This window comes from Lycorma delicatula, chromosome 1, assembly GCF_047948215.1.
Source record: "Lycorma delicatula isolate Av1 chromosome 1, ASM4794821v1, whole genome shotgun sequence".
NCBI lineage: Eukaryota > Metazoa > Arthropoda > Insecta > Hemiptera > Fulgoridae > Lycorma > Lycorma delicatula.
This window is the reverse complement of record NC_134455.1, coordinates 373,972,070-373,998,526: the sequence shown is the minus strand read 5'-3', so window position 1 is coordinate 373,998,526 and position 26,457 is coordinate 373,972,070. Positions and strand designations below refer to the sequence as shown.

The window sequence follows — 26,457 nt, the reverse complement described above, 5'->3', positions numbered from 1 at the left end:
TCAGAACTCTTACAAATTGAAATTTGTAATTGGAATATCAGTCTTCATAACTGAAAGAAAAACATTTTGTTATCAACAGATTTTTTAATTAAAATTTAAAAAAAAGAAGAAATATTGATTCTAATAAGATAGAAATATTGCTGAAGAAATTATAAAAAATTAATTATATGTGGAATGAAGCAAAACGGAATGGAATTGTTAAACAATTTTTTTTTTAGTCATAATCTTGATGTATTTATCCATTGTTTAAATTATTTAGCGAATTTAGAAAACATGTTACATACATGTTCAGTTGCTGGTGTAGTTCTCAGATTTGTTTGTTAATATTCAATTTATATAAAAGTACGCTTCAAAATAGTTTGAATAAAATAACTTTTTTTCTTCATCTGTAATAAAATAACATAAAGCACTCTGAAGAATCATTTACAAAAGTTGAAGCCTAAATCTAGATGCATATTTCAATTATTTAAAGATCATTATCAGTAGTTATAAAAAAACATAGGAAACAAGGAAGTAGTAAAACAATCTGTATTTATAAACTCAAGACTAAAAAGTAATACAACTTTGCTGTAAGCAGCCCAACCAGAATTTAAAGTTAGGTATCTTGTCCCACCATTTTTTTACTATACTATCTCATTATTGCAGACTTTTGTATAAATGTGGAATGTACGAGTATTATTGAAAATCATTTGAAGTAAAGCTGGTGTAAATAATGATTAATTCTTTTGTTACACTTATTTTCGTTCTTCAACAGTAAGCATGTTCTGATGCTTGTTTTTATTAATTAACATTGTTTTCAAATATTTTATTTACTTTAATTTTTTCTGCATTACTTATTAGTATAAGTTTTTTTTGTCCATAGCAATATGACTTCTTCATAAACTTATTTCTTTTGTTTTTATTTTACATTGGCCAACTAAGTCTTTTATAAAATGTAAGAAAGGAAAACTTTGAAAATAATGAAAGACAAATTATTACAAAATAATAGTAGTAGTTAGTAGAAGAAGTATTTACCAAATTATTAGTAATTTTAAGCATATAGGAGGAAAACTAGAAATCATTAAAAACTGAATAATGATCTGGAATCAGTCTGGAATTGATAAACACGCCAGTATTTTATACCAAACTTGTATTTGAATTAAATTGCTGTAAACTCATTAAATGGTTAAATATTTTAAGATAACTCTAAAATATATAAACAATTTTTAAGCCTCAAAGTTAAATAAAAATATTGAAAATAAAAAATCACACAAAATAATTAATTATACAGAGTAAGTCAAAAGTATAGAAGCCCCCTCAACAACTTTAAAACCATTCCAGTTAGAATACTGTAACTTTCAGAATAAGGTATCAGTCAACTACTTTACCTTTTGATGTAAAATAGAATTTCAACCCCATTTTTGGGGATGGCCCAGGAGTTGTAAATCAACTATTTTAAGTTGTAACACCGTCTGTGTGATACTTCATTTTTAAGATCTCTTTAAGACATCAAAAATGGTTTAAATAAAGAATTGGTACATAATCTGTACTCAAAATGGCGGCAGGATAAAGTTTGAATTTTGAAAATTAATGTACTTAATTCAGTTACCTTATACAGTTCAAGTAAACAGACTGCGCATATGAGTGTTCAGGTGGCCAATTCACAAGCATCTTCTGTAAATCCTGATGAACATAAAAGAAAGTAGGTGACATTAATATTGAGTAACAATCCATTATTAAATTTTTAAAAAATTATACATTTATTTTAAATTTAAATAAATTAAGACATGTTGAGTGATCAATAAATATTTCCTACTTTGTTTGGCACTTCTGATAACCCATGAATATTTTATTCATTAAAATTGTTTATTTATATGTAGTTTCCCTGAGTTTAAAAGTTATAAAATTGTCCATTAACAGTAAAAGTATAATCGCATTTTTATCAAAATCGTCAATGTTTTCACCAATTGATCTGCGGGGTTTTGTTCTCTCAGGAGACTATAATTCATTATTAGAGTTATACTTGTGAACCACTTTGTGCACTGAAGCAGCACAACTTCCACTTTATGTTAGCCATTTTATTAATGACATAAGTTTTATTAACGACATCTGAAATCACCGCCATTGGATTACTCTGTAATTCACTTTTGTAAAATATGTTTTTCCACATGACTCATGGCCTTTTTTTCAGGAGGGTTATCAATAATTGTTCACTATTATCAGCTGAATTGGTTTCAGACATGGTGTCAAAATAACAATATAACTCAAGTCATAGAGACAAATGTAGGAATACATTACACTCATGTTCCAGTAAACTTAAAAATATTGCATTATATTAATTTTAAATAAGATTAGAATAAGTAAATAAGTAACTTATTTAATATAACAAATTGAAATGAGGACAAAAGAGTGATCATATGAAAAGATCAAAGGTTCTAATAGAACTTAGAAGACATAACATTATGTAAACATTTGATTACATGATTACTGTATGACTAATTATATCGTTACTAATATATGACTAATGATTATTGTGTTGTATACAGATATGATCGTGTTGTGAATCGACACTGATACAAGGGATATACTCAGCCGAATCATGACAAACTCACTCACACATACGCAACGTTTGTTTATTCTTCACTCTATAAGCTAACTGAATACAGTATAAATTTAGAAGATCAATTAATGAATAAATAAAAACAAATTAAACTGAATTAAATTAAAATTTAATCTAATTTACTTAAAATTTATTTTTAAAGTTAAATTAAAGTTTTTAAAAATTAAAAAAAATTTATTTTTTAACACAAAAGATTGTTTTTATTCCAGTTTAATCAATAATTAGAAAAAAAATATTGTCACATAACCTGGTTCATCTGCTGATCATTAATGGTCTCTTCCCATTCTTGCAAAGTTTACTTCATTGTTGTTTAATTTTCTATTTAGAGTATTTCATTACTATACTGTTAGTTTCTTGAGAATTTATTGTGATCAGTTGGCTGATTGATTTTGTCTAGCTTTACCACATTGTAAGCCATTTTTTTATTAACATCTTTTTTATCGTTTTTGCAATTGTTTTTTATTGAATTAATTTTTCTGTGCCACTTGCTAACATTGCTATCAATATGTCACTTGGTGAACAGGAGAGACTTACACTTTTAATGATGAGGGGCTTTGGTGATAGAATTAGGTCGAATAATAAAGTTTGAATTGTTGAGTGTAACATTTAATAATCATAACCTATTTCAAAAGGTATAGTGTCAAAAACCATCAGACAAAACAGGGAGCATTAATAATAGAGGAATACCAGGGCCTAAATTAACAAATCATTAGAGATTATGCAAGAATATTTTGTGAATCCTCACTCCTTGACTCAGAACAGCAACATGCGAACATTACATTAGCAAAATTTCAGTGATTCGAACATTAAAAAGTGAAAATTCCTAACTTTTCAAAATTCATCTGGTGCAGGAACTTAATGAAGATGACTACGATTGAAGACTTGAGTTCTGCAAAATTATGATGAATAATATTTGTGCAGATCCTAATTTATTAAACAATATAGTTAGTAGTGATAAGGCCACTCTTTTTTAAATGGCAATGTAAATCACCATAATTGTTGATACTGGACTGATATCAGTCCACACTGGTATGGTGAGGCACATTCATTACACAATATCCAGTCAAAGTAAATGTACGGGCAGGTTGATAGATCCCATATTTATTGATGGAAATTTAAACACAGTGAAATATGCTTCTCAACCATATAAAAGAAAGACTGATCCCATTTAATACACCAGAACTAAAAGAAAAGATCAATAGTTTTGTTTTGTAAAACTGTGGCTTATCGATGGGAAAGCAATGGCGAAAAAAGCAGACTTTAACTTCATTAGCATAGCTAAAGATTTCATGAGATCTGAATCATTTCATAGTTCTGTAAGGTAAGAGATAAAGACAGAAGAGTACTGTGAATAGTGGAAATGACTTATTGCAATTCTTTGTCGAGATTTTAAAAATGTAGAGAAGATACAGCAGAGATTTATACTTCTTGATCATATCATTCAAAACATTGTTGGCTCCAACTTCCAAAATATTTGGTTTCAACAAAATGGTGCCTTGCCTAATTTCAGTCTCCATGTAAATGAAATTTTAAATGTGTTTTTCCTGGAAGATGGTTTGTTGAAAGGGGTCAAATAGAATGGCCAGCAAGATCATCTGACTTGCTACCATTGGATTAATTTCAATGGGGCCACTTAAAAAGTGTTGTTTATCATAATAAGCCCCAAGATATCTATGATTTACAAATTAAAATTTGAGAATCAGGGCAAAATATCACTAGGGAATCATTGAATAATGCAGATCATCATTTTACAACCGACTGCACATTGTCAAACAACGTTAGTAGGACATTTCAAACATTCATTAAAACGAAATGCAAGTAAATAAGTGAACTTTATGTTTAATAAATAATTTTGTTTTTTGTTAAATAAATTTATTTTATTATTTCCATTTAATAAAATTTGATACTTTTTCATTTCTCCCCCCCAAAAGTTACAAAATAGCAGGAAATATTAACATTAACAATAACCAGGTTGGAGAATTAACCCAATAACCATTTAAATTACTATTTTTATAAACGTAATCTAACCAAACTATGCTCGCTTCGCTCACTAACCTTAACTAATTAACATTAATGTTTTGAGTATTTAAATATTAAATTCAGAAATTATTGTTATTATTTATTAATTAAATAATCAAAACATTACTGTTAATTAGTCGAGGTTAGCGAGCGTAGGTTTGGTTAGATTATATTTATTAGATCGTGGATACCGGTGTTCTTTGGTGGTTGGGTTTCAATTAACTACATATCTCAGGATTGGTCAAACTAAGACTGTACAAGACAACATTTACACTCATACATATCATCCTCATCCATCCTCTGAAGTGTTATCTGAAAGGTAATTACAGGAGGTTAAACAGGAAAAAGAAAGAAAGATTACGTTTATAATTAATATCTAAAATTATAAGCAATAATGTTGTATTTTTAATATGTAAAATATGTTAATATGAGAATTTTTAAAATGACCAGTATAAAGCAGGATGATTGTGTGTTTTTTTGTTTTTTTAACTTTTGGGACCTTTATTAAGTATTGCTTCAGAAGTTGAGATGAATGACAAGTGGCATGTGAAAAAGCCATGCCTGACCAGGATTCGAACCCAGGACCTTCGGTTGAAAGCTCAAGACGTTATCATTTGCACCATGGAGGCCGGCAAATTTCTCCAACCTGGCTATTTTTAATAACAATATTTCCTGCTATTTTGAGTTGTATCCAGGTGAAAAACTTGCAAACTTTAGGAGGAGGGGAGTAATGAAAAAATACCTCCAACTTTTATAAAACAATAACAATTCCTTAAATTATCAATGTAATTTTTTTTCAAAATCCAAGCATTATCCTGCCGCCCTTTTGGGTACAGACATTGTATATACTTTTTATTAATCTTTCTTGCCTTAAAAAGACCATAAAATGATGTATCACACAAATGGTGTTGCCATTTAAAATATTTGATTTACAACCCCTTAGTCATTCCCCCAAGAAGGGGTTGAAATTCTATTTCTCATTCAAAGGTAAAGTAGTTGACCAATACATTATTCTGAAAGTTACAGTATTCTATCTGGAATGGTTTTAAAGTCGCTTAGGGATGTTTCCATACTTTTGATTCACTTTGTATTTATTAAAATATTATAATAAACAATAAGATTATAAAAAGTATTTTAATAATGAAGTAAAAATATCCATTTTGTGCAGTGAAAAATGTATTATAAAAACATGGCTATAACAAACAAATTAATCTGTTAAGTTTGACTTTAGTTAATCTGTTAACTGCTGTGGAATTTTTAAAAATATGTCATTCAGGTTTCGGTACCATATAATAATGTATGAGGGATGATCAATAATTAATGAGAATATTGATGAAGAGGAAAAACTATTTATTCAGTGGCAATGAAACTTACTGTACTTTTCAACATAGTCTCCAGTAACATTTAGACTCTTGTCCAACCATTCTGTGAGCTTTATGATTCCCGCAGAATAGAAGTCTTTACCTTGGTGTTTGAACCATTTGTGTACTGCTTTTTTGACTGCTTTGTTGTCAAACTTATTGTCGCGTAAAAAGTCTTTGAGCGGACTGAACGAATGAAAGTCAGATGAGAAAGGTCTGGGCAGTAAGCAGGATGTGGTAACACCTCGTGACCCAATTTCTCGAGCGTTTTTCCCATTTTCTAAGCGATGTGGGGGCACGTGTTGTCATGCAAGAGAATTGCACCTTTTGAAAGAGCACTCTGATATTTTTGCCTTATCGTGGGTCTCACTTTCTGTTGGAGAATATTAGAATAGTACTCACAGCTAAACGTGTTCATCTAAGTAAGTCACAAAAAATTGAGCCTTGCGAGCCCCCAGCCCAACATCACTTTTAATGGCTGATGCTTGTTTTTTGAATTTTTTTTCATTGTTTCCAGTCAAGACTTTGCCATTTGGATTCAGCCTCGAAATAGTGTTACCACCTTTCTTATTTCTTATATAGAAAGTCATTCATTACCCTCCGCTTCAGACAGTTCTTTGAGTTCAGAATAGATGCAAATCCAGTTGTCTTTATGGGCTTGAGTCAACTGACTTGGAACCCACCTCAAACATGTTTTGCGATAATTCAGCACATCATGAATGATTGAATGCACAGTTTCAACACTAATTTTACACAAACAAGCAATTTGGGAAATTTTGACTCGCCTGTCTTCACGAATTAGATTATTTGTATGATTTTGCAGTGCGGTAGATGAAACTTCAACTGGTCTTCCAGACTGATGGAGATCAGTCAAATTTATTCTGCTAGAATTAAACTGTTCCACTCACTTATACACATTACTGTGGTTTAAATATTTTTCACCATACTGTTTCTACATTCTTGAGAAAACTTTTACCAGTTTCACACCTTCTGAAAGCAAAAATTTTATCACTGAGCATTGCTGTTCCAGCGTACATGTTTCAAGCGGAGCTGACATTCTGAAATCAACAAAAGAGATTATGTTTAGATTAATTATGATTGAACAGCTGATTAAATATGTTCTCAAGGATGTCCTTGACCCTCAAAAAGTTTCATTGTTATTGAATAAACCTTTTTTTCTCTACATCAGTTTGTCCTGTTAATTATTGAACGTCTCATATATAAAATGTATTCACAAGATTGTTCAAAATTATTAATTAACAGTTAATAATATACATCAGTTCACCGGTTAGTGTTTTAATTCTAGTCAAGATTATTGCACACTGAACAAGTATAAATTTTGAAGAGTTTCATAATTTGACTTAATGAAATTTTGATGAGTATGACATATCATATGAACTTATTTATCTTGGACTACTTAAAGAATATCGATTACAGCCATTGTTTCTGTACATATAATAAATCTATAATTTAAACATATTAACAATTTATACCATCATTTCAAGGATATAGTCCTTTACTTCTTAAGATCACCTGTTGATGATGATCTACAATTTTATATCTGTTAATCCAATATTTATTTAGATATCAATTTTTTTCCAGAAAATAGATTGTGCCTTTAATAATCATGAGGTATCCAAACATCAGGAACTTTCAACAGAATCTGCAATTATAAAGATTGATCAGCAATTGCAGGTAAGATGGCTATTTAGATTATTTTCTACACATGATCATGTATATTTCTAACTGCTGCATGTATGAGTTCTAATAATTTTTTGATTGTGTATGTTTCAGATTCAATTGAAAATTAAAGCATAGTATATATTAATGTTAACTAAATTTTTTGTTATTTCACTTTAATCAGAATTTAAAAGAAAAAAAAAATTGAATTCAACATGACTAATATTATTCAATGGATATAATTTCAAAAGATAGAGGGTGGCCAAAAGTAACATCTCAGTTTTTCTTTAATGAAGCAATACAAATTAACTCATAACTGATCTTTTTATAATTAAATTAAATTTCAGTCAAAACGTGATTTACGGAATTACATTTTGAAAATAAAATGTTCTAAATGCTCTCCTCTGAAGTGTTCACAAAGCTAGACTCTTTTTACCACATTTTGCATAATTACAATCAGTGTTTCTTCTGGTATTACCACTATTTTGGTTAGAGTGTTGTTTTTTTTAGCTCTTCTAAATTTTGTGGCTTATTTACCACTAAACCTTTTCTTTCAAATAGTCCCAAAGAAAAAATCAAGAGCTGTCAAATTCAATAACCTTGGAGGTCAACAAAAACTGAAATTATTCAATTCAAAAATTTTGACCTAGGGAACTCCATTGTGGCTCAGCTGGTGTGAGTTGTATCTTGCTGGAACCATGCCTCTTTTGACACCATCTCCAAGGTCTGGAATGAAACTTTCTAAAGTGTTTACTGATATCTAACAATATTCACTGTTACCAAAACATTTTCTTAAAAAAAATATGATCGACGATTCTTTGTTGACAAAGAGCACACCATACCATAACTTTTTGTAGCTGTAAAGGATGTTCATATGTAACTTGGGCATTGGCAGTATCCCAAAAATGAGCATTTTGTTTGTTGACATAGCCACTAAGGTAGAAATGGGCTTCGTCACTCATCCACAAATTAGGCAAAAAGAAATCATCATTGTTGATAAACTTCCAGCAGTATTCCAGGCGTAATGTGTAATTTTTCAAGTCTATTTTATGGGCTAATTGGATTTTGTAAGGAAACATTTTTAAATCCTTGTGCAGTATTCTGCGCAATGATGTTCAATTAATGGTCAACCGAGTGGAACGTTTTCGTGTTCACATTGTGGCACCCTCCTGATACACGTTTCTTACTGACTGATTGATTACTTTCATTATATCTGGAAGATCTAACAGGTCTTCCTGATCTTCTGGCATCTTCCATTAATCCAGTCTGTTTAAATTTCAAAATCATTGCATGGATGGTTGCATCAGAAGGTGATTTTTTAGTTTTGTAAAACATTTAAAATTTTAATTGTTCAGAAACACTTCTGTGACTTTCCAAGTAAAATGTGACTATATTTATTCTTTCTTATTGGGTGTTTTTTATTTTTTTTTTATTATTATTATTATTATAAAATGAATCTTGCTTTTAAGTTTAATCTCAAGAAACAAAATTATATTTTAATAATATAAAAATTGTAAATTTGTTGTTTTCATGGGCAGTGAGTGATGGCCCAACCAGTTTTAAAAATATTTTTTTTTATATAAAATAAAGAATTACAAGTTTTAAGTACAAAAATTTACAATCATCACAAAATTATTTAAGTTTTAACAATAAAAGTTAGCATATTTTATTATAAAAAGGAAAGTTTAAAAATGTTAAAACTTTGAAACAAAATATTATTACACTGACTTGAAAGTAAGTAGGGTAATGTAAATAAATAATTAGATAAGTAAGTAGTGTAACTGTCGATTATATCATTAAAAAATAAAGTATAAACTTATTATTTACAAAGAAGCATAAGAGGAACAAGCGAATATGTTATGTTTTCTTGTTCAAATGTTCTGAGCTGGTGCAAGTTTTTTACATTTCATTATATTTTTCTTTACTAATGTAAAAAGTGTTTTGCTGTTATCTCTTATCAAATGATAGTTATCATCTTTACTTGAAACTTCTTTCTCATTGTGTGAATTATTGTCATTAGCCATATCCTTACCTTCGGAAACGCTGTTATTGCTCCTCCATCATCTTCCTTCTTGTAATGTAAGCTTCCATTTCTGAGATGTTTTTAATGTCATATTCAAAAAGCAAGAGACACTCTATAGATACAGTAAAATTATCATAAAAATTTATACAAATAACAAAGAAATATGAAATTTTCTTATTAAAAATTTACTCTACTGGTCAACAACGCAAGGTGCATATTCAGAAAGTTTACAAATTACTGTTCTGTAAGTCACATTCCAGTGGTACTAGTAAAGAAATTGCGACTTCTGCCATGAGATTAGTTTGCTGTTTTAAACATTATTGTCTTGTGTGTATGGATGCAGGTGCATGTCATTTTAGTGTTACATAACATTGTATTATTTACTAGGCTTTATTTATATTAATTTCATATTAATGAATTAATTGATGTCATTTTAATTTCATGTTTAATAATAAAACATCAATTTTTCTTCTGCTTAATTACAGCCACATTGTATAAATAATGTATTTTATATTTTACTCAGTTATTTTGTAATAAGACCAGTTGTTTTCTTAGTCATTGTACTTTAAAACTCAAGCATGATGAAAATATATTGTACTAAAAAAAGTATATACAAAAAAGTGTAAATTTGTTACATCAATTGTTTTGGTTTAAGTAATGCTATTATGACAAACATAGATGCATTAGTCATACAATTATGCATTAAAAGTTTAAAACAGAGGTGTAGTTAATAAGCAATATTTAAGACGTGTTGTTACAATAAAAACAGTATTTTTTGTTCTTTGAATTGGAAATTGTAACAGCTGTTATTTAACAGTAGTCGTGTTAAGATATCAAGTGAACACAAACCTCTTCACAGTCAAGCGCATCGTCTCAATTTTAAAGGTATTAAGTTCATAGACAAAGAAAAAATGGATTAATGGTGCCTCTTGTGAAAGTGATGGAACATGCTTGTAGAATGCTAAACTTATCTGGTTTGTAGTAATTGACGTCAGGAAAAATCTGATACAAAGCAGAGGCTAGTGGTTCTCAAAATCAAAATCCAAAAAAAATATACTCTATAATAAATACGAAATAGATGATTCTGACAGCTGGGGTATTAGAAAAGGATTCCTTAAATATTTCAAATTCTATAAAGAAATGCCTTCTATAAGAAAATTACACAATGTTTGCCATGAGGAACTGAAATTTACCACTTGGGTGCACACACATTGTATGGTAAATGTACGAGGGTTTTGTTTTTTTCAAGGTGTGATCGGTCGCGAAATAAAAACCCGTGCAAAAATCAGATGAACCTTTCCGCACATGTGTTGCACAGCGTCTTTAGTATGGCCTTCAATCAAGCCACGTCACCTCGTTTAGTTCTGAACATGCAGCTAGCACGTAAACATGTCTACAACAATAGCATCTCCCACCAAGTGTGAAGCGCGTGCGGTAATTAGATTTCTTCAGGCTGAGGGGTGTAATGCAGCTGAAATTAATCAACGAATAAGTAATGTGTACGGTGAAACTTCAATGAGTGACAGAAAAGTGTGACAGTGGTGCAGGAACTTTAAAGTAGGACGTACAGATGTTCATGATGCAGACGGTCAAGGAAGGAAGCGAGTGTCAACCGATGATCTCGTTGAGCGAGTGGATGAGGCGATTCGAGAAAATCGTCGGTTCACAATTTCTGTATTGAGTGATTCATTTCCTGAAATTTCAAGATCAGCTCTCTACACCATTGTGAGTGAGAGACTTCAGTACCGCAAACTGTGTGCGAGATGGGTTCCCAAAATGCTGTCTGACCATCACAAAACAATGAGACGCCTCCCTAACGTTTCTCCAGCGCTACCACAATGAAGGAGAAGATTTTTTGAACAAAACTGTCACAGGGGACGAGACATGGGTCCATTTCAAAACTGAAGAAACAAAAGAACAATCCAAACAGTGGATGCATTCTCATTCTCCCAGTAAACGAAAGAAGTTCAAGCAAACCTTCTCCAACAGAAAGTGTATGGCTACTGTGTTCTGGGACCGGATTGGAGTTCTGTTGGTGGAATTCATGGAACGTGGCACGACCATCACTGCAGCCTCATACTGCGTGACTCTTCAACGTCTATGAAGAGTAATTCAGAATAAGCAGAGAGGAATGTTGTCATCAGGCATTGTCTTTTTCCATGACAATGCTCAGCTGCACACTGCAGCTGTAACAAAGAAGCTCCTGCAGTGTTTTCATTGGGAAGTGTTTGATCACCCACCATACAGCTCGGACTTGGCTTAATCTGATTTTCACCTCTTTGCTCACATGAAACGCTGGCTAGGAGGACAACATTTTGGCACAGATATCGAGGTGCAGACCAGCGTAGAAACATGGCTGAAAACACAGGTGGCTCTGTTCTGTGGCAAGGGTATTGGAAAGTTGGTACCATGCTACGAAAAATGTGTAAATCGGAGTGGCGACTATATAGAGAAATAGCGTAACTATGTAAGTACTTGTTACAAATAAAAAAATTGTTATTTTCACTGTGGTTTTAATTTCGTGACCGATTAGACCTTGAAAAAAAATAAACCTTTTATATCATTATGAAAAATGATATATCATTAGAACACAAACTTTCAGTTGCTGTAATTGTGTTATCATTAACAACATAGTTGATTAAAAAAATTTAACACAGAAATACCTTTACACAAAAGAACGTGGTTTTGCAACAATAACGTTAAGCAAAAACAAATTTGTCAAATAAATAACATGCTGGATGTTTATTTGTCCACTATAAGAAGATTTTATACATACATAATTGGTGTGTTTTTAACTGGCACTCTTATTTGCACGTTTGCTATGTTAACAAAAAATTAGTTGTGTAAATAATCTAGAAATTTATGAGGTCATAGAAGGCCATAGGAAATGTAAATACAGATGGATAATTTAGAGTAACTGAATATTTATCGTTAGAGGATAGAAAAATTGCTTTTTAGTCCCCCATTTTAAGTTGTCACCATAACCTTATTAGAAATAAGTAAGGGATTTATTTTTGTGAACCACAGTTATGATTGGTTAGCTGTCATATAATTTTTTATACTTAAAAGGACTCCATATTTAACTGTAAACCACAGGTATCATATTATTGACCTAGATTAAAGTGCCTTTATTCAAAATACAAAGAGGTTAGAGGCAGGATTAGACTATACAGGATCGAGGTGTATCATGTATAGTCATTTAGCAAATTCATTTTTAAGTTTGGTAATGGTGTACACAAGCAATATGTGTATGAAATTTTTAGAGTTATGAAACTATGGTGGTATTGATGCCCAATTATGGTGGTAATGGCTCTGACACTACAGTAGTTGGCCAGATATGCCTATAAATTGGTGATTGTAACTCATTTGATCAAAAAACCTCCAAGTAAAATTAATTTCAGATTACAACAGTATTTCATTTTATCAAAGCATTATAATTCAATAGAAAACAATTAAAATTCTAGGAAATATTGAATAATTATCAAAGACAATATTAAATTCATAAATAATAATGATAGAAACGTGAAATGAAAGAAGTAACATCTGTTTATATAAACGGTTTTGTAGACATCTTTTCAATTTTGAAACATATCTAAATAATATTAAAATATTATGCTTTAATCCAAACATTTTTTGAATTCATGTCTGAATTTGAAAAAAAAAAAATTATTTTATATATATATATATATACATGTTATAAGATTTGTGTTTAATGAAGTATTTCTTTTTATTTGCTTTATTGTTAAACATATACTTTTTTCATTTTATACTTATAGTATACTAATACATTATTAAATCAAAAATTTTTGTGTAATACAGTCTTACTTATAAAGAGTGTTGTACAGTGATTTCAATATGATTTTTAATTCTTTATGTCATTAAACCTCATTATTAAATGTTAAATTATTAAATAAGCCTTCAATTATTTGGTCATCTGTATGTTTGAAGTTTTAAATAATCTTAGATGCAGTTGATAGCTGCAATCATTAAAATAATCAGACTAAATTTGTTTTAGGTTGATATGAATAGAGAGAATAAAAACCTATCTTCAAAAAATGACAATTGCTTTTATTGTGAGGGTCCTAGATTCACATCATCAGCAGAGGTACAGGTTAGTTTTGTCTGTAATTATAATTTTCAATACTGTGTGTAATCAGCTTTTAAGTTAATAAAGATTAATATTGGTTGCATTTAATTATGTGTTGATTATTAAAAAAATCTTTCTATTAAATATTTTCTCATCTTTGTTTTGTTAATTTTAAAAAATTGTTTAACTATATTGGTATTTGATTTGATGAATAGATTAAAAATGAATTTTGTTGAAAGTAAACGTTTTTTAAGAGTAATAGGATTTAGACCTGTAATATGCATAGATATTTATTATTTGTGGCAGGGACTAAAAGGAGAGAGTGAGATTTGTTTTATTAGAAGTTGAATAATTCCCATGAACATTATTCTTGATGACTAATGTATAGCTTTGATGATGTCATAAAATTTACACCAATGAAATCATTAAAATCCAGATAATTATGAACCTGATTTTTATGCATAGAGGCTCACATTATTTACCTTTTAAAGGTAATTAACTATATAGCAGAAAAAACTTATAGGGGGTACTTTGACAGTTCTGGTAATATAAAATATTTATGCTCTAAAATTGATAAAATTTATGATGTTTTACAGAATATTTAGCCACAAAATTATTTATTTATTTCTTTCTTTCTTTCTTTCTTTCTTTCTTTCTTTCTTTCTTTCTTTCTTTCTTTCTTTCTGAGTAATATTATACATTGTAGAAAAATTGCTGAAATGATTTTTTCCTCCATTTGTAAAACTGTTTCTTAAAAAGAGAGGGAGAGAGTAAGTGAGTGATCTGTTTACTTTTCCTGATTATGAAATTTTCCTAGATCACTGTAAATATTAATTTAAATTAGAAAGACTACAATTGTACAGCCTTAACAGCAAACAATGACTTATTCTTATTTATGTTAAACAGAAATGTGACTAGTTTTATATATCAGCTTGGAGGAAAAAAAATAAAAATTTAATGATATTAACTTATTGTTAGTAACCAGATTGACAGCTTATCTTTTCATTTTGGAGAAAACAGTCTTTTTGCCTGAATGAACATCTGCAAATCTTAGAATTAAATGAAAAAATAACTTCACAGAGTTATTCAGCTTGCTTGCACATATCTAAACAGTTATTTGCCTAAGATGATTTTTCTTTTTACATAAAAGTTCAAAATAAAATCCATGGTCTGTTTTTAAGGGAAATTTTTTTTAGAAATAGTTCAATGTTTTTTTTTTTATTACTACTAAACCAAAATTATTTAGAATTTCTTGGATTTATAGAATCCATACTTTGAAAAATGAAAATAATCACCATTTTTATTACAAATTAAACAGGAGTTTGGCTAATTTCTAGAATTTTAGTTGTATAATCAGACCAATACAGTACACAACCTTATATACGGTACTTGATCCGTAATAAGGCTTGCATGCTCAAGTGACCCTGAGAACCTGAGAGTTGTATAATGGCAACTAAGCTATTGGGTTTGGGAGAGGTCAAACGTCAGAAGCCGTGTGATTTTGAAGATGGGGAGTAGAAAAAAATAAAAAAATATAATTTTTGGAATTTTTAACATTTTTTTTTTTTTGTTAAAATATTTAATGATAATTTTACTATAAAACTTGACCACAGATTACTCCCTCCCCAAAAAAGAAAGCTTAGGTAACTTTTTTCATGTATAATTATTTTTTTAGTATAAATAGCCAATGCCAGGAATATATTACAAGTTTGTTCTTGGATTTTTTTTACATAAACGTTTCTTTAAAACGTTCAATATATTTAGTACATTAAATATTGAAAGAAATTTTCTTTTAGTTATTCATAAGCTAATATTTTGTCAGCAAATACGGAATAGAAAAATTATACATAACAGAAATACTTATATAAAACAGACAAATTTATGTATTCAAGTGGTAACCATGAATTTTCAACTTCTTTTTTAGTGAATATTATCAAAGTCTGTGGTTGAGTCACTTCATTTGTGTCATTTCTTCTTGTACAAGTGGGATCAGCCATCCCTTAGCTACGCTATCCTATTCTAAAATGTTTGAACTAATAAAGCTGGAACTTTCAACCCTGCTTTAGAAAGTGACTGCAATGAAGTAGTAGAGAGACAAGTATGATAATAGGAAGAAAAACTTAGGAAAAAAGAATATGAAAGTATATGCATAAGTAGTGGTGGTAGTAGTAATATTAAAAATAATGGTGAAAAAGATAATAACATTGGGAAAATAATATTGAAGATTGTGTTTCAAATATAAATAATGAGAAGAAGAGTAGAAAATTCAGGAAGACAGAAAGGAGAAAATGAATATAGAAAAGCCCTACACATATAATAGTGTGAGAGTTGTTACTCAGAGGTAATCCTTTAAGATATTGATAGAAAAATGTGTTGTATTCTTAAATGAAGTATCATCTGCAGTTTCTAGAGAATGTTAGAACTTGGGTTCCCAAGATCAAAGATCAGCATTTGTAGTTTATCATGTTAGCACTATAGACTCTTTAGTTGCTAGAAAAAAGAAGCCTGAGCCCTCAAAAACAAAACAGATTACTAATGAATAGATTTTACAGATCAGTGGCACTAAGAATGTTGTTTGTGAAGAATGTTTGTGCAAGACTTTTAATGAAAATGAAAATTTATAAGGAATGTTCTAAAGGCTAAATCTAAATCATTAAGTATTTTGGCCATTACACTTCCAGATGAGAAATGCAAGTTACCTTCAGCCAAAAAAAATAGAAGTTGAAATTACTGCTATGAATATTACATTAGATCTTGTCTGGTTTATGAAAGCCATTATACAAGAAAGGCTAGTAATAAAAAATATCTTCCATCTCATTTGAAGTGCAGAATTATAAATCAGCTATATTATGGAAAGGCTGATAAATTTGTTTCTAAGAATATCTTTGAGGTGGAGATTCATAAAATGTGATTATGTTTGAAAAGGCAGAAGGTTGATACTTATCGTAAGTGTGACACAGTAGCAGCTAAAATGTCAAGTAGTAAAGCTAAATTTCAAGCCAGAAATAGACTAAGCCCACCATGAAGCAACTAACTTGGCATATGAATAAACAAGAATGGAAAAAGTGATTGCTAAAATTGATGTGTAAAATGATGCTTCACATTTGATTGTTTATCAATACCTTATATTTGCTCATCAGTATCATTTTGCAAATGTCAACTTTGGATATGCAGTTTAATAATTCATGACATTGCAACTGGTCAGTGTAGTAACTACATGTTGTATGAGGTTATTGCTGTCAGGGGAGCTAATGAAATATCATCTTGGTTGTGTTGTTATCTGATTATATCACCTATTACATTTCTTTAAAATAGTATAGGTACTTCAAAGACTGTTTAGTTTTTTTTAATTTTCCCTGGATTTTATGTTTTTTATTTAAAATTAAAAAAAATCATACTCAAGAATTAAATACTTATTAGAATGTTATGATCTCCTAATTTTGTTTTGATTATTTGATTACAGAGCTGATGAGGTTTTGGTTATTGTTTTTTCATTTGATTCCTGTACTAGGTTCCATTACTGCACATATATTACTGGATTTTATGCACATATGTTATTGGATTTTATGTATTTTTTATTATATCCTAATACCTTAATTATGCTGTATTTTTAGAGTACAGATCATTAACATTAGATAAACGTTATTCACTCTTAATTATATTCTTAAATAGAATGTTATCTTATCACATGAGTAATGTTTTTTCTAAGTAGTTTTTTTACATTTACTAATTTTTGTAAGAGTAAATCATTCTCCTTTGTAATTATAATATAATCGTTGTATATCCCTTGCATAAACTCTAAAAATAATATATTTTAATTCAAATAAATATATCTTCATACTGAAGTTTATGCAAGGTCAGATTTATATATAATAGGTTAGTGCTGTGTTTGTTAGTTTTAGATTTGGTTTTTAATCTTTGGTATTTTATATTTTTACGGGAAAAGAAATTTGGGTTAAAATTTGCATTTAGATACTTTTATTGAAAAAATAAATAGTTTATCAAATCATTTTAACAGAGTTTTATTATTTTTGAATTTATGTTTATCATTTACAGTTTTCATTTTAAATAATTGCTATTTATCTTCCAATGAATTTAAATAAAGTTTGAGTGATTTGTTCTTATTTTTTTTTACTACCCCCTTTGTGGAATTGCAGCATTGGGGTGATTCAACTCTGTCCGAGACTATCCAAATATTGGTAAGAACAATGAAGATATACTCTGACCTTCAGCAGAGTGTCCTCGAATCTGAGAACCATTGCAGTATAATGGACCTGCAATATAAGGTGGGTTTTGAATGAGGACAAAGCCAAAACAAATAATTTAATTGTTAATAAAGAATTAGTTAAATGAATTTTTGTCTTAGTAGCTTAAGAGAGAATCTTAGTTTAAAACTGAGCAACTTCATAAAACAGTTAAAATCAGTATAAATTGTGAGATGTGTAAGTGGTATTAGATTCAGTGAAGACCCTAAATATATTAGCATCATCTCAGAATTTTCATATAAATAAAATAACCCAAAGAGTTTTAAATCTATATTTAAATCAGTTAACTTAAATTGTCATGTAGTAGGATGATGAAATTTTTTAAGTTGGAATATGTAAAAAATAAAACAACAACAAAACTGTATAAAGAATATTGAGGATAAAGGTAACAAAAGGTGTATGAGATATGATTAATTTGGAGAAAGGACCTTGAAATGTCAAATTCCAGAATTGCATTATAAGATCCAAGCTATTTTAAGTTGAACTAAGAGAAAATAAAAAAAAAAAATTAGGTGAAACTAACTACAAAAACTACTCTTCATTTTATCTTTATGTGAATATTCTATTTTATGTGTTAATGTTTTTTTTTTATTCCATATTGAACTTTGACATATTTTGAGATTAGATTTTGTAAAGAAAAGGTCGTATTTATGTTTAAGGTTTTATACAGTGGTTAAAAACAGCTGATTTAAGCGTACTTATGCAAGTTAAAAAAGAGAACTTGCATTGATAGTGTATCTGAGAACTCTTGATTTATGTTAGTAAATAAACTTAATAAGAGTCATTTTGACTTTTAGTACTTTGTGTGTAAATTTTAGTAACAAAAATAGATAATCAGGTGCTTTTATGAAAAAAAAAACAGTTGCGATTATTAATCTTTAAGTTTCTTTGTTTGGATCAGGAGCCCTTTACATTCTAAATTGTATATATGGTACAGATTTTTCAGGAAGAAGGAGCACACTCTAAATATTTATTTCTAATGAACGACAATATATACGCATATACATCACTGAATAGAGGAAAATTCAAATTTTTATTTATTTATTTTATTTTTATATGCATCCAACATGACCAGCATCATTTGTTATGTGACAAAATTCAAATTGGTTGTCCATTTTTTGCCACACTCAAATTAATAACTGGTCCCTGGTAATTGAATTCACTCCTTTAACAATTTGATTTCACAGATCTTGGAGAGTAGCAGGCATAGGTGGTACCTATACACTGTCTTTTATATATCCCCACAAATAAAAATCGCAAGGGGTAAGATCTGGTGACCTTGGAGGCCACTTAAAATGAACAAGATTAGGTTGCCCATCTTTGCCAGTCCATCATCCTGGAATTGTATCATCTTCCTGCCATACCTGACGTAACTGCAATTTATATGACTTCAGGTGCAGACTTTTTTAAACACATCCCATATCGTTGGTTGTGGAATTCCAAGTTCTCTGCTTCCTCTGCTTGTGGATTTCCTAGGGCTACATTCGAAAGCAGTTCAAATACGTCACCATTTTCATCTGACGTGCAAGACGACCAGTGCTTTTTCCTTTGCACATGCTACCATCTTCTATGAATTTCTTTTACCAATTGTAAATTTGTTTATGATGAGGTCGCTCTTTGTTTAACTTACAACAAAATGCATGCTGCATTGATACAGTGGATTCACTCTTTGCATACTGCAGCACACAAAACAACTTTTCCTGTGCTGTTGCCATTTTCTTGTAAACAAACCACAGTCCCACTGTAGGTATTGAATGGAATTATTACTTAAAACTTGGAAATTTCCTCTATTCAGTGATGTATCATATGTGTCTATTTATTTATTATTGTCATTAGAAAAAATATTTAAAATCTGCTGCTTCTTTTCGAAAAACCCATTATATACATAAGTTACATATTATAAATTATATTTTTACGTATAAGGTTTTATCTTGATTGACTTCTTTCTCGTCTATGGAATTTTTTTGTAACTTGATTTGTTATTCTGCTTTTGTGAAATTTTTTCTGTTTTGTATTTTTATGCTGCTTCTTGTGAATTTGTAATTATTTTTGTTACTGTTTCTTTTCTGGTGTTGCTGCAGAATTGGATCTGTAATACAGTTAATCGAGCTGAAGAATTCTTATACATTAGTGTAAGGACAGTGTAAATCTTTCTGTTCTGATTTTTCCATTTGAACTATGTAGCAGATTCCTTCAAAATCATTCCCCCTGATATCTATAACATTCACAATCATTTCCCCTACTATGAACACTTATTGCATTAATTAATTTACAGTATTATCTGGATTTGGGTGATTATTGAAGGCTTTCATCTCTTTTGAACAATGTATAACTTATTTTATATTCTTTTTTTAATTTTTAAAAAATCAGTGGTTTGTTGCAAAGATATTTTCTGCAAACTGATAGTGATTTAAAGCACATTGTATAGAATGATGCTGCATCCAAGCAGATTGTACAAAGGAAAATCTACTTTTATTTGACAGTTTATTATGATCTGTAATTCTCATCTCAAAAATTATATAAAATATTCAGATGCTTGTCATGTAGAATAATTTATATATACTTAAACTTATATGTGGCAAGTTCAGGGACATTCTTGGCCTCAATTAGAGTAGGTTACTACATAGAGGCTTTTATACCAGTATTGATTGTTTTTTTTATTTCAGAAGTATAAAAGAAGGTAAAAATAAAAATATCAAGTCACTTTGAAAATTATACTGTTGAAGAATAAGTTGTATTATTATCCATTTAAACATGAAATCAAAAAATTTACTATACTTCATTATCTTGAACAAAGCAATCATTTCTTGTTTATTACATGTGTTTTTTGACAAATTAATCCAGTTTTGTATAAATCAATAAATTGCAAACTTTACATCAAGTTGGCTAGACCTCTAAAAGTAATCAGTTAGAAAACTGGTTTCTAATTCTAACTCATGTGAGAATCAGCCACTGATTATTACATGAGTTTTTTTGTAATTCAATCATATAATTAGTTGTATTATTAGAATATCTTATAAACAAATCGAATGCTTGCTTGGATACATAGGTTGTGGTACTTTTTAGAATAACTTATGTTAGCAGTTATCATCAGATTCATACCAAAGTAGACTTTTTATGCATAAATAAAGTTATTTTATAGCTTAATTACCACAAATTCATTTTTGAAATGACACATCAGCATCTACAAACTTGATGTCAAGATGGAATTCTGAATTTTTTTCTATTTAACAACTTCTTATTTATATTGTATCAACTAAGCAACATCGAAAGGGATTAAAAAAGGAGATGATTCTATACCCAAAAATAAGAAAAAGAGTGCATATAAACATAGGTCAGAAAATGGTTTGTTAGCAAGTTCAGCTCAACGAAACATTTAGCCGTCCTTTCTGTTTCCTCTGAACACCGTAAATTCTCCCTCTAAACCAGTGTTTCTTAACCTTTTAAGTGAGCCGCACCCCTTTGAATCTGAAAAAAGGTCTCCGCACCCCCATCGCACAAATACCAAGAGCTGGCTGCAATTATCAACATCGGTTGATTTATCCAGTTGTATACTTACTTTTAGTGGACTGGCTTTTATGTCTTATATTATTTGTAGTAAAACAAGCTTCTAACAGGGGCTTTTGAATTGCTGGCTGGCATAATTTTAAGATAGTACCACTGGTATCAAATCGAGCATTTTTTGACTTCAAGCTGTTCATGCTATGCACCTGCACCTTCACCACCATGCAGATTGTTGAAATGCTCTGATAACTTTGATGGTTTGAGATTGCTGTTTGAAAATATCTTGGAACATAAGATGCATTGAGGTCATTGCGTACCATCTTTTTCTGTTGTACAAGTGAATCCATAAGCAACATACTTGTCGTTCCATTGGCGTTTTTTTGACATAGCAGGGTTCACTATAATCAATTAAATATTTAGAAATAACGTATAAAAAATACCAAAAATACACCCAAACCTCGTATAACACGTATGAATAAATTGTGGCATATGTTTCATTGAAACATATGTTTGTGGCTCGGGTGCATTATTTTAAATTAGTGAGAAAAATTCTTACATTTGTATTATCGATGTATCCTATTTGGGCTTGAATCACTGATCAATACGAATGTATTAAATAGGTAAGTAATGTAAATGTAATGGAAATAATCGGATTTTTAAATGCGTACATGTATCCGTCTCAAGAGGTTTTTGAACAAACTGGCGATGACGCAGAAACAATAATAGACTCAGGTAGAGAGTAAGGGAGTGGGAGTGGACACAGCCAAATCTACCTAACCGTTTTTAAACAAAAAACAATTGATTGATGTCATCGAAAATTCAAATACATACTTTTCAAATATCACAAAAATAATGCATGTATATTGTTAGAGGCTTCTCCCGCACCCCCAGGGGTGCGGGCACCCCCGGTTAAGAATCACTGCTCTAAACCATACTAAAATTCTTGGGGTACAAATTGAGTAATAAATTTGATGCTTCCTTATGGTTTTTTATCTAAGAATTTGATTGAAAGTGGTCCCAGAGCTCTCTCTAATTTTGGTTTTAAGAAAAACGGAGTAAACATGAAAACGTTTTGTCTGAAAATACACTTTTAGGTTTGGAATAAAATCTCTTTGTTAATTTACCAATAAACAAATAAAAATTTCTAGTTAACTTTGTAGAGAATTTAATTCTGAGAAAATTGATATAAATAATGTTTATTAAAATTTATCACAAATTTGAAAAGTTCAACTTTAATTAGAAACAAAACACTAACTAGATTGTAAAAATGATATGATTTTAAACTACATAATATAAATGAAAAAAAAAAAAAAAAAAAAAATAGGAAAGTTATTTAAAGTTAATTAATAACAGAAAAAAATGAAAAAAATTTTTGTTGTTTTTTGTCTTGTCATTTCACTGGTTTGATGTAGCTCTCCAAGATTCCCTACTTAGTGCCAGTAGTTTCATTTCAATATACCCCCTACATCCCTAACAATTTTTTTTACATATTCCAAACGCTGCCTGCCTGCACAATTTTTTCCTTCTACCTGCCCATCCATTATTAAAGCAACTATTCCAGGATGCCTTAATATGTGGCCTATAAGTCTGTCTCTTCTTTTAAATATATTTTTCCAAGTGCTTCTTTCTTCATCTATTTGCTGCAACACCTCTTCATTTGTCATTTGTCTCTTTTCAGATACTCCAATCGTCCAAGTTTCACTTCCATATAAAGCGACACTCCAAACATATACTTTCAGAAATCTTTTCCTGACGTTTAAATTAATTTTTGATGTAAACAAATTATATTTCTGACTGAAGGCTCGTTTCGCCTGTGCTATTCGGCATTTTATATCACTCCTGCTTCGTCCATCTTTAGTAATTCTACTTCCCAAATAATAAAATTCTTCTACCGCCATAATCTTTTCTCTTCCTATTTTTTACATTCAGTGGTTCATCTTCATTATTTCTACTACATTTCATTACTTTCGTTTTGTTCTTGTTTATTTTCATGTGGTAATTCTAAAATAAAAATTATATACTTTTAATGGTTTTTTTCAAAAAATTATTGATAAAACTGTAAACATTTCTTCAAGGCAGTTGCTCAATGTGGATGCCATGCTGTTCAGTGCATAGTTCAGTTTGGCAAATCCATGCTAGTTGAGCATGTCTAATATTATCATTATTATTCCTAATTTTAGACACAGCTTCTGTTATATGATGTCTCAATTCTTGTGTGCCAATATGAGCAGAAGAGACTAACGACTTCATCCAACCTCAAAGGATAAAGTCTGCTGCCATGAAATCATGAGATTTAGGTGGTAATTTTACCGGTTTGTTTCAACCAATCTATTGCTTACTAAATGATTCATCATATCACAATAGTTATCAGCAGGTGTGCCATCATTGAAAAACCATATTGCACTCTGCAAGTGGAATATCTTCCAAGAAACCCATCAGATTTGTTTGCAAAAATGCAAGTACCACTCTACATTAAGCCTTGGCGGTAAGAAAAAAAGGCCTATGAGATCATCACGAAGAAAACCACACCACACATTAAACAAAAAAGTACGTTGGAAATGACCTGTAGCAGTCTCTTGGGGATTTTCTTCTGTCCATGTATGTTTCGATAATTTACAGTACCATTTTATGTAAAACAGGATTCATCAGTAATAAGAATATTACATAGGAAATCAGGATGATGTTTACTTTTTCTAATTAACCATCAACAGAATTTCATCCGTTTATCAAAATCAGGTGGTAATAACTCTGGTACACGTGTTGTATGGAATAGATATAATTGTTATTCTCGTAACATTCGCCACACACTTGATTGCAAAACAAGAAAGTGATATGACAACCTTCTGTTGCTTGAGTGGGGGAGATACTTGTACCACATTCAATATTACTTCTTCATTGTTGGTGTTTCTCACAAAACCTTCATGGCCAGCATCAGATTGTGATTTAAGCATATCTTTTTCTCCAACTCGCTTCTCCAAAGCCTCAAATGTTTTATGATCCAGTACACTTCAGTCTGGATAATCTTCCTAGTAATCATGCACAACAGTTTACCATGAATTAAAAACATACCCATTAACTCTCCAAATGAAAACAAATTTGTGGCATCACCCAATGTGAATGACCAAACAATAACAGCATAAACACCGCTCAAATGAATATTCAGATGCTAGACACTAAACATAATTGTTGATTACCTGTTATTACTAACCTACGAAAAAATAAAAATTTTAATATGTTTTAGAAGGATGACTTTTAAATTTACTTTTATAACTTTTAGCATTTGTATATAAATTATTCTGTTTAAAATTGTATCACTTTTCCGATCCAGTTTATGTGTTTTGTTTATTCCAAACCTAAAAAGGTATATTTTCCGACAAAACTTTTTTAAGTTTTATCCCATTTTTCTTAAAATTTAAGTAAGATAAAGGTCTGGGACCACTTTTATTCAAATTCTTAGATCAAAAATCATAAGGAATCACCAAATTTACTCCAAGAATTTTAGTATGGTTTAATTTCAGAGGAAACAGAAAGTAGGGCTTTCACGAGATGGAATTTGCTAACAAACTGTTTTCTCACTTACGTTAAATGAACTTTTTTTAGCTTATTTTTGGGTATAGAATTGAAGACAATTTCTTGGGAAATGATTCAATCATCTTCAAAGAAATTACCACCTTTTTTTTCATAAATTTACAAAGATTATTTTATCATTAAATATTTCATAATATTTATTTTTAATTAGTTTATTAATGTTCTTTTGTACAAAAGTTTGTTTGTTTTACAGTGTACACCACTCGGACATGGAGAAGTTGGAAGGTCTGATGCGATGAATTTAGCAGATAATATGCATCTCTTAATGCATATGCATAGCAGACTGCATAACAGATTACTAACTGCAGTAGTTAATCAGAGAGGAGGAATAAGTCCACAACACCTCATTTCAACAGATCTCAGTTCACCTGTTACACAAACAAATCCTTCAGAAACTCAGCCTGCATATGGACCAGAAAAATCAATTCATAAGTGCCCACAGTGTGGTAAATTCTTAGTTTCTAAGCGCAATTTAAAGTATCATATGAAGTTACATACAGGAGATATGGATCATAAGTGCTATATTTGCAGTAAGGGATTTACTCATAAGAATAAACTATTGATACATATAAAATTACACACTGGACAAAAAGATTTTGTATGCACAGTCTGTAGCAAAGCATTTGTACAGAAATGTGATCTATTAAGGCATACAAAATTACATACAGGGCAAAAAGACTTTGTTTGTGGTGTATGTAGCAAGGGTTTTATACAGAGAAGTGATTTATTAAAACATTCTAAATTACATACAGGTCAGAAGGATTTTGTTTGTACAGTGTGCAGTAAAGCTTTTATACAAAAGAGTGATCTTTTAAGACATAATAAAACTCATTGGCCTGATAGATGCCATGTTTGATGTAGAAATTAAGTTTACATAGGTATCCATTACTGTGAAATGCATTCAGAATGTAGGAGAATATCTCTGTCAGTACTAATCTTAATTGACAGTATACTCGTATTAAATTTTCAATTGTAAATACTGTCATTAATTTTTTTATCCATTTTATGATATTTCCAAGAACTATTTAATATCCAAATGCTGTTTCTTAATTTTAAGTTTTTTTTTAACATATTGTGTCAATTTAGTGGTTAATTAGTGTACCAAACCTTTATTATTATTGAATTTAATCTAGCAAAGAATACTCTTCACCTTACCTAATTATTTCTGTTTATTCTTTTTTTTTTTACTTTGGTGTTTCAGTAATCTTATGGAAAATGATAAAATAACAAAAAATAACTTGAAATGATAAAGTTTATAAATACATGGATCAAACTAATAGTAAACATAAATCAGATCATAAATAGATCTTGAATGTTAAAGTGGTAATCTT

General features: G+C 29.9%; 1 protein-coding gene across 5 annotated transcripts in view; it reads left to right on the top strand.

The window, feature by feature from the left end:
- Positions 1 to 26,096, top strand: part of LOC142317282 (uncharacterized) — a 28,748-nt gene extending 2,652 nt beyond the window's left edge. For 2 of the 5 annotated variants that reach the window (XM_075353695.1, XM_075353694.1), the window contains exons 3-6: positions 7,582 to 7,674; positions 13,698 to 13,793; positions 17,927 to 18,055; positions 25,320 to 26,096. In XM_075353695.1, coding sequence (XP_075209810.1) covers positions 7,582 to 7,674; positions 13,698 to 13,793; positions 17,927 to 18,055; positions 25,320 to 25,982 — 981 coding nt within the window. In that variant the 3' untranslated portion in view covers positions 25,983 to 26,096. The remainder of the gene's footprint in view (positions 1 to 7,581; positions 7,675 to 13,697; positions 13,794 to 17,926; positions 18,056 to 25,319) is intronic. The other 3 variants (XM_075353697.1, XM_075353699.1, XM_075353698.1) reach the window with 3 other exon arrangements.
- The last annotated feature ends 361 nt before the right edge of the window (positions 26,097 to 26,457 follow it).